At 35.6% G+C, this 14,184-nt stretch overlaps 1 protein-coding gene across 2 annotated transcripts in view; it reads right to left on the bottom strand.

Annotated features, from left to right (window-relative positions):
- Window positions 1–14,184, bottom strand: part of CWF19L2 (CWF19 like cell cycle control factor 2) — a 127,349-nt gene that overhangs the window by 93,789 nt on the left and 19,376 nt on the right. For both annotated transcript variants that reach the window (XM_072611210.1, XM_072611209.1), the window contains exon 6: window positions 4,324–4,417. In XM_072611210.1, the coding sequence (XP_072467311.1) occupies window positions 4,324–4,417 (94 nt within the window). The remainder of the gene's footprint in view (window positions 1–4,323; window positions 4,418–14,184) is intronic.

Here is a 14,184-nt window from a genome sequence, read left to right as displayed (position 1 = left end):
GGCTGAAAAGAAACTAAAAAATAAATATAAGCTCTGATCCTTACCAAAACTAATAACCAACTGATTTCAAATTACAGAAGAGGTAATTTTGTCATTTTCACATTCCTTGATGAATATTTATTTGAGAGTAAGACGGCTGGCAAAAGGACCTAACGGAATTTGTAGTTTAGTCATCATCATCATGTCTGATTCTTTGTGACCCCATTTGGGGGTTTTCTTGGCAAAGATACTAGAAGGGCTTGTTGTTTCCTTCTCCAGCTCATTTTACTGATGAGGAAACTGAGGCAAACAGGGTTAAGTGACTTGCCCAGGGTCACACAGCTGACCAGATTTAAACTCAGGAAGATGAATCTTCCTGACTCCAGACCCAGGTGCTTGTAATGGAAGTTAGAAATCTTCCCTGTCCATTAATAGACCTCAGGTGGAACTCTTAAGGGAAGCTTGATTAGGGGAGGCTTGTTCTGTGTGAAGGCCCACACTTTTGTTAATTGTGTACACACACACACACACACACACACACACACACACACACACACGTATGTATGTATGTATGTATGTGTGTATTCTGAAGTAAGGTTTTGCTTTGAGGCTGGAAGAGTGTTTGTGTGATTAGGCCAGAGTAGACTCTAGGTAGCTGTTAAAGAGTCCCCTGTCTCCCCCAACTCCCCTTTGAAAACCCAGATGTTGGTGCTTCTCTCTCTAGTAACGATGTATATATTGTCTATGGTCAGACAGTTGGAAGTCCTGTCTGTTGGTCTTTCTGTTTGTATTTTCTCTGAAGTTCAGGGTGCTGACTTTTTCCCCTGAACTAAGTGAATGATTACAAAATTAAATAAGTTATTAATTAAATAAAAAATATATTAAATAAGTGCTTGATTAAAGTAAGATTGTTCACCCCTTTTAAGGTTGCTTTCCTTAAAAAAGCAGATCTAAGAACCTGTGCAGCAAGGCTCACCTGTGTATGTAGGGGTGCTTGCTGTTACAGTGCTTCTATCCACTATACCACCTAACTGCCTAAATTTGCTAAGTACAACCCTCTGAATGGCAAAGGCAGTAAGGCTTTAGCAACACTCACTTTTACTTTAACCTGGTATTTTTTAAAGAAATAGTTATTTTATTCAGAAAGCCCCCAAAAAGAGCATTTCCTCCACTGCCCTTGTACATTCATATCATGTCATGATTTACAAATAACAACTTCTAATTTACCATGGATTTACTAATATAATGCAAGGCAACAGAAAAATGGGTAAAATATATAAATGAAAGTTATTATTATTATTACTACAACTGAAAAGTTCCAATTTATAATACTGAGAGATACCCATGAAATGTATAGGGCACAATGTATACTAAAACTCAAATTCTCTAATAAATGCTAAAATAAAAATGAAATAAAGCAAACAACAGAAAACATAACAAATATTTATTGGGCATACAGTGCACTCAAAAAGGTAATAATGTTCCTGAGTCTTAAAGAGACAAAGCGGTAATGGAAAAATATTATTTGGATTCTCCCTGTTCAAATGAACTACATACAACACTGTCAAAACAGAGAACTTAATTTCCTTGGTCAAATAGGACCACACTGTTACACAAAAAATCATTTTTCAAAAAGGAAATAATCACCAAGATAGACTATATATATAAAATTTTTTTAATGTTTTGTATCTATCTGCTGGAAAGCAACAGAATTACCATAAGGTTGGCATGTAGGTTTAAAAAGTTATAAAAGGGATATATTTTCAACACTAAATACCTAATCTTGTTTTTACTTTATTTCACTTCACAAACTTTTTCATAAAGTTTAAAACTGTAATTTTTGTTATAAAATTGAAGTAGTCAAAAAAGCAGTGTATTATTTATGGGCATCTTCCCCTCTGACTGGTTCAAAATATAAAATCAACCAGTAAGTATTTATTAAGTTTTTTTGGCACTGCAATTGGTGTTGAGGATACAAAAGACACAAGTGATACAGTCCCTACCCTCAAAGAACTTACATTCTTACAGAGAAAACAATATGCACGTATATAGATATATAAAAAATACATAGAAAGAAGATACAAGATAAAGGGAGGGTATGCTAAGGGAGGTACTAGTAACCTTGATAAATGATGAATCTGTAAAAATTTAAATGCATCAAAATAAGCATTTAATTAATATACTAATAAATACACTGTTTAAAAAAATTCCCTTAGTAACAGTTAATATTACACTACAAAAAGAATCAAAATAATTTAGCAGTTTTTATTATTTGTCATAAATGTAAACACAAGATGCTATTACTAATAATTCATAGATGGTTCAAATAAAAATGCATACAAATTCTAGATAAGGTAGACAGTCAACAAACTTACTATGTCTCCAGAGCCATTCTCTCTTCTTTATTCCCATTGCCATCACCCTTATATGCAAGTCATTATCACCTCTCTGGACTTCTTAATAAGTCTTCCTGCCTCCACTCTTTTCCTTCCCCAACCAAACCTTTATTTTGATGTAAGAATAATTTTCTTTATGCATTTATGCTCTTATCCTTTAAAATCCAAATTAACTGTCACCTTCTACTTTAAAGGCTTCCCTGAATGCCTCTCCCCCATTCCCAGAACTATGTCCCCTCTCACTATTCTTCAACTTATGTATTTTTCATATATTATTATGTATGAAAGCTATGTAAGTATATGTATTATCTCACATATATAAGCATATATATATGTATATGCATATATGTATTTTTTGAAAGCAAAAAGCATTCATTATGTCTACTATTGCCCAGAACTGTGCTACATGAGAGGGATAAAAAGACAAAAATGAAACAATCCTTGTTCTCAAAAAGCTTACATATCAGAAAAGACATGTACATATATAAATATATATAGATTAAATAAGGTAGCATAGGGAAAGAAAACACTAATACCTGGAGTAGCAGGCCCAGCTTCATGTAAAAGGATTGTCTGAGTAGTCTTACAAGGTGAGGAAGGTGGAGAACAGTCAGTGCAATGTCCCAAAGTCAAAAGAGAGAAGGTATGGCATATAAGAAATATCACTGAGGTCCATGTGGCTAGACTGTAAAGTGCCAGAAGTGTAGTACTGCATAATGACACTGGAAAGCTAAATTGAGGCCAGGTTACAAACGGCTTTAAAGTCAAATTGAGTTTATATTTTATCCTAGATACAATAGGGATTCACTGGAGTTTACTGAGAAATGGAGTAACGTGGTCAGACCAAAACTTAGTAAAATCACTCAGGCAAATGTATGGAGGATTAGAGTTGGGAGAGAAAATGCAAAGTATTTACCATAACATAGGTAGTGGCAACGTGAACAGTTAGAAGAAAATAGATAGAAGAGAGACTGTGAAGGTAAAAACAATATTTGCCAACTGATTAGATATGTGGGGTAAACAATGCAGTACAATGCCAACTTTGTGAACATGAGTGACTGGAAAGATATCCTCAAGAGAAACAAGAGAAATTTGGAAGACATGAGGCTTTGGATGAAAAGAAAATCAATTCTGTTTTAAACATGTTCAGTCTGAGATGTCTTTTAGATATCTAGTATAAAAATCCAGTAGGCATTTGGTAATGTGGAAAAGATGCTCAAGACTAGTCTGGAAAGGGGAGGTTGGAGGATGATCTATACAGACATGTTAATCACTCTGTCAAGACCTGAGGTCCTAAGGGCTCATAGGTCCTATGCCACATAGCTGAAGTCAAAAACAATGTAAGTATTTGCACCTGAAGTACTTTTTTATTCTCATGTGGACTACTGTTTTCTTTGACTTAAGTATGCTATTATGCACAGGGACTGTAAAGTTATACCTATCAATAGGTGTTGGGGTTTTTTTGGGTTTGTGTTTTGTTTTGTTTTCTTCGGGGGCGGGGAGGGTGTTAATCTGCAATGTTGACTCATTTTTTCTAAATTCTTACCCCGTACTAGGTGCCAACATATAACCAGCATAAATGATAATTAAAACCATAGGGGAATAATTAAACCCCAACAAAATCATAAGCTCCATAAGATCAGGGACCCTATCTTGTTTAAATTTTGTAAGTGCTGTAGCGTTAGTATAGTATTTTGAGCACAAAAGTCACTTAAATGTTAAATTCATTTGAAAACGAAGAAAAAAGTGACACTAATTTAGAATGTGACACAGGTTACAAGTTCAATAATATCTGCAGTCAATGGAGAAACCTGAAATTAACATTTCCCAAATCTTAAGTTGGAGCTTCTCTTCTGTCGGACTGCATAACATATCTACTGTTTAAAAAACAAACTCAGGTTATTTTAAGAGGAATAAAAATGAACCTAAAAGAAATTCACTTTTTTACCTTTAGCAACTGATGATGGACTAACATCTTCTGGTGGTAGGCCTGTTCCACCATCTTTCCAATAAGGGTTCAGCTCTCTTTCAGAAAGTCTAGACTACAACAAACAACATTTTCAAGAGTCAGAATTCAAAAAGTACATAGAATGCTTTTGTGTGTTATAAATAACTTGATCCATTACGACCATACTAATTATGATACAAATTGTTATCTTGGGGTTTGTGAAGTTTTTTTTTTCCCTTCCAGAAAGTTACATTTAAGTAAGGATACTTACTTGCAAAATGCTAAGAAGTCTAAAAGATATTAAGCAGGTGGCATAAATTCCCATTCTACAAAAGTGTGCCATTCACATAGAATTACCTTTATAACGATCAATTACATAGTCATTGTAATTTGAATTCTAGTCACAACAAAACTAAGGAGCTTGAGAAAATCATTTATCATTTAACTTCTACTGTTCAGTCATTTCACTTGTGTCACTCTTCAGACCCCATTTGGGGGGTTTTCTTGACAAAGGTACTAAAATGGTTTTACATTTCCTTCTCCAGATTATTTTATAGATGAAGAAACTAAGATAACAGTGTTAAGTGACTTGTCCAGGATCACACAGTTAAGCAAATGTTTGAGGCCAGATTTAAACTCAGGTCTTCCAGACTCCAGGCCCAGCGCTCTATCTACTACCCCTTAATTTCCACATGCTTTATTAACTAAAATTAGATTAGAAAATCTTACAAGTTTCTTTTAGCTTTATATTTCTACAATTTTTTAGTAAACATATGCTGAAGATTAATCATGTCCTGTAATAACTTTATTGTTCCACATAACAAAATGTTAAATGTTGTCCCTGATATTTCTGTTTTGGCAAATGACTTTTATATTTATGTTTTATATGAAAAGACACCCTAACACATTTTAAGCGAGCATTAAAGAATCATGGAGATACAAATAATAGTTCTACTTCTCTAGCTGTAAATATTTAAACAAAAACTTTAAGGTAGGTGTTCATAACTTGGGGGTGGGAGAATAGCACAGATAAATCCAGGGGGTCCAGGAATTTCGATGAGAAATTTTGACGAGAAAAAAAATTAGATCTTTATTTTCAGGTAACCACTAATTGAAATTTAGCATTTCCTTCAATTAAGAATTTAAGCAATTATTATTCTGAGAAATCAACAGGCTTTACCAGACTACTAGAGAAAGAATTATACAAACTCACAGTGAGAAGAGGCCCTAGAATCCACCCAGGTCCACTGATAGCTTAACTGAAATCCTCTTTACAACATACAAGACTAACGGGCATGCAACATTTGCTTGAAGAACTCTACTAAGTATTAAATCTCAAGGCAGCTCTCTTTTTTTTATATCTCCAATTGCTATTTCCTTGCATCCAGCTTAAATTTGCTTCTTTGCAACTTTCACCAAACTGCTCCTAGGTGTGCCCTAAGAGGTTAATTAGAAGCAGTATAATCTTTTTCAGACATTTAAAAACAGTTATCAAATGCCTCTATTTTCAAATCAATTCTCCAGACTAAGCATCCCCAGTTTCTTTAATAAATTTTCAAATAGCAAGATTTCAAGGTCCTGTTACCATTCAATGGGCACTCTCTTGAATCAAAGTCCTTCCTGAAATGTAGTATCCAGAATTAAACATAATACTCCAGATATGATCTCCACAGGGCAGAGTACAACAGAACTATTATTTCCTGTTTCTTAACACTATGTTTTCTCTTAATAAAACCTCAGATAATATAAGGTTTTTTTGGCTACTATATCACAGTTGCCTCAAATGAAAGAGTCTCTGCATGTAGTCTACTTGGGGAGAATACACACACATACAAATATATATATACACACATATACATGTATATCTGTGTGCATGTGTATGATATATAGATACAAAATATTTTGAAACCACATATATGCAATATATTGCACATATATATTGCATATATGTATGCTGAATTATATATAAAATGTGTATATAATGAAATATATGTGTATACACGTATATGGGGGTATCTATACATACACACACAAATATATACACACACATCTATGCATATATACGTATGTGTGTTTATGTGTACATGCATACACACATACACACACATAGTATATACTTATTAACTACATTAGATTAGAAAATGCTACAGGTTTCTTTTAGTTATATTTCTATGATTTTTTAGTAACTATATGCTAATGATTGATAATGCACTGTAATACATGTGTATTACATGTGTATAGGCTTTCTCCCCAAATAGACTGCAAGCTCTTTTTAAGTAAAGACTATTTCATTTTTGTCTGTGGCTAGCATAGTCCCTGGCATATAGCAAGTGATTGTAAATGTTCAGTTGATTGAAGTCTACCAAAACCTCAAGATCTTTTTAATATAAACTCTCTCACCATACTGCCCCCTTCTTATCCTTTTGAAGTTGATTTGTTAAACCCATATTAAATTTCTTCTAATTAGATTTGGGCCACCATTACATGTTCTTCAGATCTTTCTGGATTCTTGACTTTATATCAAACATGTCAATTATCCCTCCCAATAATAACTGACATTCATTCAGTGCTTCATAGTTTGCGAAGTACGTAACAAATTTACCATTTGATCTTTACCAAACCTCTGTGGTGTAAATAATAAATATATTAACGCAATTTTACAGATAAGGAAACTGAGGTTAAAAGGTTAATTTCTTATAGTCAGAATGCTACAATCAGGGACAAGATTCAAACCCAGTTCTTACTAATTCCATGTTTTGCACTTTATCAACTATATTTTCTCTTGGCTAAAAAAGTAAAAATAACCGACTCCAGATATTATTCTTCCAATAAGTAGTTGTTATGTACAACAAGGCCAAGTTATTCTTGATTTACTATTTTTAGGCTTAAAAACACAACATCCACACATTAATTCTATTTTCATAATTTTTTTGCATAGCTCCCATTTCTCTTCCCCACTTTTCCTCTTCTGCTCTCATTTGATTTTTTAAATTTTTTTTTTTTTTTGCCATTCTTTTAATCTCTTTCTTTAGCTCTTCTGGGAATTCTTGTTAAGCTTATGCACAATCTATATTTCTTCGTGAGGCTTGACTTACAGGTTTTTTCAAGTCATTGTCTTCTTCTGGGTTTGTGTCATGATCTTCCTGTCACCATAGTAGATTTTTATGGGCAGGTTCTTTGTAGCTGTTGTGTGCTCATTTTGTCCAACCTTCTTCTTTGGACTTTATGTCAGAATTGGACTCTGCTCATCTTTGTGGGAGATGACTAGCCTGAGGTTCTATCTTTTATATTCTTCTGGAGGCCTGTAGATTTTTGATGCTTCCAATGTGGTGTGATCAGGGGAAAGGTCTGGTAACTACCCTCCTGATCTGTGATCTGGTCCTTACACAACTACAATCTTACTATCCCTGAACACCCTTATTATCCCTGAGCACCTCTGCTGCCGCACAGCTCACAGTCAGTGCTGCTCATGCCATGCCTTGTGCTCCAGGCCAATCTCTACTCCAGTGACACCAGGTCTCACTTTCTATCTTCCTAAGATTCCTGTGCTGGAAAAATGACTCACCATGACTTTTTGTTGGCTTTCTCACTCAAAATTTTATTCAGTGTTTTTGGTGACCATTTTATAGAAGACGTTTGGCAGCTGTGACCTCTCACTGCACCATTTTGACTTTGCTCTCACCCATACAATGACATTACCAAATTTCAAGTACTCATTCTGAACTTAGCCACAGGCTGGCAAGAACTTTAGTCAAGTCATGTATTCATTACCCTTCAAGAAAAACTCCAACTGAACTATTCTACCTGAAATTCAATAATATTTACTTTAAATAGAGAAACCAAACAACCTTACTTAATAACTTATTCCAAAGCCCAGTAAATCCCAGGATAACAATTTTAAACCTATTAGGTAAAAGACAAAGATCAATCATCAAACTATCAAGGCTAATGTCAAAACTTCAATGCTTATCTATCTAAGCTCTTGTGATAACTTTAAGGAGAAGTTTCAAAGCAGGACACTTAAAAAGCACTGGTTGATTCAGTTCTGAAGCATAACTTCAAGAACAGAAAAAGAATATTATGCAGGTTACATAAAAATATGTATGTCAAAAATGAGAAATTGGAAATGGCCATTCAAAAGGATACAGAGAAGGGAGCAAGGTCAGGATGGGGGAGGAAGGATGGACCTGTAGAAGCTCTCCCCCCATAGTTCATAAAATACCTGTAAAAATTACTCTAAACAAATTCTAGAGCAGCAGAAGCCACAAAATGACAAAATAAAAGAGATCTCCAGTCCAAGACAGCCTGGAAGGCTGACAGAAAGGGTCAATTGCACCAGGCTCCAAGAGGAGCGCAGCCCAACCTTGGGCACACAGCATGACACGGACAGGACTAGGCAGGCTTCAGGGCACGAAATCATGGGTAGCAGCTGCGGTTCCCAGATTGCTCAACCCACAAATGCCAAAGACAGCTTCAGAGGTCAGTAAGAAAGCTCTTTCACCTGTGTGAGAGGGGAGCGAGGGTCCAGCCTGGCATGAGGAAGTCACTGCAGCAGCATCCATTTTTGGAGCTCTCAGCCTAAAGACCCTGGGCGAATCAAGCAGCTGATCTGGATCTCAGCCCTGAGTGGCAGTCCTAGGGTGAAGAAGAACACTGACGTGGTGGAGCTATTAGAGGCTCTGGAGAGGATCCTGGGCAGAAAAGCTTGCGGTTGCTTCCCAACCAGAGCGCAGGACAGGAGAGGAATAAACTCCTCTCCCTTGACTGTGCCACCATGGAGCAATTGAGAACTTACAGGTCCCTAAAGTTTACCCTCCACTTGACAAAGGACTCAAAAGTCAAGTAACTGGCTGGAAAAATGCCCAAAAAAAGGAGAAAAAAAGATAAGACTAGAGGTGGTTACTTTTCTGGTGAAAAGGTTATTTTCTTCCATCCTCTCAGATGAGGAAGAACAAAGCATACCACCAGATGAAGACGTAAAAGTCAAGGCTTTTGCACTGAAAACTTCCAAAAATAATATGCAATGGTCTCAGGCCATGGAAGAGCTCAAAAAGGATTTTGAAAATCAAGTAAGAGAGGTAGAGGGAAAATGGGGAAGAGAAATGAGAGCCATGCAAGAAAATCATGAAAAGCAAGTCAACAGCTTCCTAAAAGACCCAGAAGAATGCTGAAGAAAATAACACCTTTAAAAATAGACTAACCCAAATGGCAAAAGAGGTCCAAAAAGCCAATGAGGAGAAGAATGCTTTAAAAAGCAGAATTAGAGAAATGGAAAAGGAGGTTTAAAAACTCACTGAAGAAAATAGTTCTTTAAAAATTAGAATGGAGCAGATGGAATCTAATGACTTTATGAGAAACCAAGAAATTACAAAACAAAACCAAAAGAATGAAAAAATGGAAGATAATGTGAAATATCTCATTGGAGAAACAACTGACCTGGAAAACAGATGCAGGAGAGACAATTTAAAAATTATGGGACTACTTGAAAGCAGTGGTCAAAAAAAAAAAAAGCCTAGACATCATCTTTCAAGAAATTATCAAGGAAAACTGCCCTGAGATTCTAGAACCAGAGGGTAAAATAAATATTGAAAGAATCCAGTAATTGCTTCCTGAAAGAGATCCCAAAGGAAAACTCCTAGGAATATTGTAGCCAAATTCCAGAGCTCCCAGGTCAAGGAGAAAATATTGCAATCAGTCAGAAAGAAACATTTTGAGTATTGTGGAAATACAATCAGGATAACACAAGATCTAGCAGCTTCTACATTAACAAACTGAAAGGCTTGGAATATGATATTCCAGAAGTCAAAGGAACTAGGATTAAAACCCAGAATCACCTACCCAGCAAATGGTCATTCAATGAAACAGAATACTTTCAAGCATTCTTGATGAAAAGACCAGAGCTGAATAGAAAATTTGACTTTCAAACACAAGAATCAAGAGAATCAGGAAAAAGTAAACAGGAAAGAGAAATCATAAGGACTTAATAAAGTTGAACTGTTTACATTCCTACATGTAAAAATAGTATTTGTAACAACTGAGACTTTTCTCAGTATCTGGGTAGTTGGAGGAATTATATACATATAGACAGAGGGCACAGGGTGAGTTGAATAGCAAGGGATGATATCTAAAAAAATGAAATTAAGGGGTGAGAGAGACATATTGGGAGGAAAAAGGGAGAAATGGAATGGAGCAAATTATTATCTCTAGTGAAAGAGGCAACAAAAAGCTTTTTCAATGGAGGGGAAAAGTGGGAAGACGAGAGGGAAAAAGTGAGACTTTCTCTCATCACATTTGGTTTAAGCAATAGCATGCACACTTCATTTGGTATGAAAATCTATCTTACACTATAGGAAAATAGAGGAAGAGGGGATAAGGGAGATGTGGGGAGGATTAGAGAAGGGAGGGCAAATAGGAGGAGGGAGTAATTAAAAGTAAATAATTTTGGGAGGGACAAGGTCAAAAGAGAGAGGGAGACAGGACAGGAAGGAGGGAAATATAGTTAGTCTTTCACAACATGACTATTATGATAGTCACATGTATATCCTATATTGAATTGTTTGCCTATTCAGTGGGGATGGGTGGGGAGGGAGAAAAGGAGAGAAGTTGGAACTCAAAGTTTTAGAAATGAATGTTGAGAATTGTTTTTGCATACAACTGGGAAATAAGAAATACAGGTAATGGGGTATGGAAATCTATCTTCCCATACACGAAAAGAGAGAAGATGGGGATAATGGAAAGGAAAGGTGTGATAGAAGGGAGGGCAGATTAGGGGAAGGGGTAATCAGAATATATGGTATCTGGAGTGGGGGGAAGGGAGAGATGGAGAGAAAATTTGGAACTCAAAACTTTGTGGAAATGAATGTTGAAAACTAAAAATAAATTAATTAATTTTTTAAAATAAGGATATAGACATTAATTTTATTAGAAAATTTAATAGCTACAAATCTGTTGCTATGAGAAAGACAAAAGAACCCAGGAAGTACCTTAGTCAGAAAAGATTATATTTATCTGACAAACAGCCACAGACCAGCATAAAATATAAATTCATTTGCAAAATCTTACAAACAAAGCTGATAGATAAGTATGGGCCATAAAATCTCATAAAGCAGAGGAAAGTAATGTGGGTAAATTCAGTTTAAAATAAGCCTAGCAAGAAATCCAACTAAATAACCTCTTCCTAACAGTATATAAAGACAAAAAGGAAAAAAGGACAACAAATAGAAAAAAAGGAAAATATCTACCAAGTTTACTATAATAAACTATTTTCACAAACAAGTTTGGAGGAAACATACTTGGATCCATGGATCACAATCTTACTTGTGCTTACTGGGAGTTAAAAATGGCAATATGGACAACAAAGATGAGAGAAATTAGCCAGGTTGTACTAAGTGTACATAAGAAGAAACCTGTGCTTTATACTCAAATGCTAGAGTTCAAGATACCAAAGAAATAAAAAACCTGGATCTGATTAGTTCTGAAAAAAAAATTTACTGAGAAAACATCAACAACTCCTAGTCTACAAATACCTATTGAAAATTTTTATGCCTACATAAGTCAAAGAGACCCTTAAAGATGGTATTAGGGAAGAAATAGGCTTTCAAATGTGATATCTTACCATGGATCACATCATCACCATTTCAAAATTAACTGAAAGATATAGAGAATATAAGATCCTATAATGCTAATTTTTTTATTGTGAGAAATCATTTGATTCGATAGAACAAAATGCCATTTTAAATGCCCTTTTCCAGCAATGTCCCTTCCACACATTGAAACCATTCAGTATTTGTTGAAAGATATAATAGAAATGACCCTGTTCAAGACTCTCTGAACATAAAAACATCAAATGAGGTATAAAACAGAGAGAGGAATGCTTGACAAAGGTACTAGATCCAGGTCAGAATTCAAGTTATAAAAAGTTTCTCTATGATATGCCCGATGTTCTTGCTTGCAAGTGAAATCCTCTGTTTAGATTTGAAAACCCTTTATAACCTGGCCTCTTGTCTTTGCAGTTTCCTTACACTTCACTCCTTTCCATGTACTCTACAATTCAATGACACTGCTTCATTGCACTTTCTGACACATTACACTCCATCTCCTGACTGCCTGTTTTCCACTGGCTAATCCCCAAGCCAGAAATTCTCTCCCTCCTCAACTCTGCCTCCTGGCTTCTCTGTCTTCCTTCAAGTATTAGCTACACTCCCTTCTTCTGCAAAAAGGCTTTTCGGGCACTCCTTACTTCTCTCTAAGAGTATCTTCAATTTATCCTGTATGGATTTTGTTTGTATCAGTTGTTTGAAAGCTCTCTCCTCCTTTAGGATGTTAGTTCCTGGAAGGCAGAGACTGATTTTGTCATTCTTTGCATTTCTAGCACTCGGTACAGTACCAGACACATAGTTAGGGTACTTAATAAATGACTACTGATTTGACTTAAATGATGTCATGTTGATCATATCAATCACTGGAATATTGCAAAACCTCTTAGTAGAAATCTATAACCCTCCCCCCCACAACAGTTTGGCCTTTCCACACAGGAAAGACCAAGTGGATCTATTATGACATATAAAACCCATAGAGATTATCTATCAGTATGCATATCTAAGGAGTCAGTCCTAGAATTAAAGGAGGTGAGTGGGATAGAGTCAGTACTTCTTAAATTGTGGGTTGCAACCCCATTCACAGTTTAAGAAGCACTGAAGGGGTCTGGAATGGAAAAAGTTTAAATAGTCCTGGGCTAGACTGCCCTTAGGAAATTGAAAAGCTCCTTAAATGACCCCAAGCTTCACATGGAAACAAAAACCGAACATTTTTAATATGAGCATACTACTGGTATTGCTTTATGGCAATGATGAATGCATGACATGAATGAAAAGAAATACAACAGCATGATAGGAAATAAAAGTCTCTGAAGACCTGAAAATGAATATCACACAAAGGACAAAAGAAAGGCTCACAGTATGAGTATGCTGCACCATATAACTAGTAAGGACCTTCAAATAAAATGGGAGTGTAAAATATCAACAGGAAATGTGTGACAGAAACAGGAGATGGGCTGATTACATGGTGAGAGGAAGGGACAACAGATAGATAGCCAGAGCACTCTACTAAAACCCTCAAAATGTTAAGAGAAATTGAGGAAGAACTCCAAGATGCTAGATGGGCCCACTATGATAAATCTATTAGACGACAAGAACAAAAGTCACAGAACATGAATAGGTATAGATGGCTTGCAACTTGAATTCCTGAAGGGAACTTCCAAATGAATAAGATCACAGACTTATTTGAAAATCTGAACATGCCAAGGGAATAGGATAAAAACAGAAAAAGATCAGTCTAACATCTAAGAGCTGTAACCATTATAAGAATAATCTTCCCAAATCATTATTACTATTAATTCATCTCTCCCTAAAGTCTTCACCGCTCATATGATCAAAGTCAAACTTCTCTTTCTGTCATTCAAGTTCTTCTATAAACTGGCTCCCCATGAATGTCAAACTTTATTGCTTAGCTATAAAGGAAAGATAAAAGGCAAAAGATTGAAGTCATAGGATCATAGATGTAAAACTACAAGGGATCTTACAATTTTTCTAATCCACTCTCCTCATTTCAAAGATGAAGACACTAGGTCCAGAGAGGCTAACTGATTTGCCCAAGTTGACACATTTAGTAATTAGCAATGCCAGGAATCGAACCCAGAACCTTTGATTACAAAACCAATGCATTTTCCATGCAAGGGAAGGCCTTAGCATGCTTACAGACAAAGCTGAAAGAGAGAATAACAAACTGAAGATGAGCAAGAGTTACAAAAAGACTGCTAAAACAAGGTCCTAAAACAAGAGATAAATGGAAACAGAATCAAAG

The sequence above is a fragment of the Notamacropus eugenii genome, chromosome 5, assembly GCF_028372415.1.
Source record: "Notamacropus eugenii isolate mMacEug1 chromosome 5, mMacEug1.pri_v2, whole genome shotgun sequence".
NCBI classification, from domain to species: domain Eukaryota; kingdom Metazoa; phylum Chordata; class Mammalia; order Diprotodontia; family Macropodidae; genus Notamacropus; species Notamacropus eugenii.
This window is presented reverse-complemented; position numbering and strand designations above follow the sequence as displayed.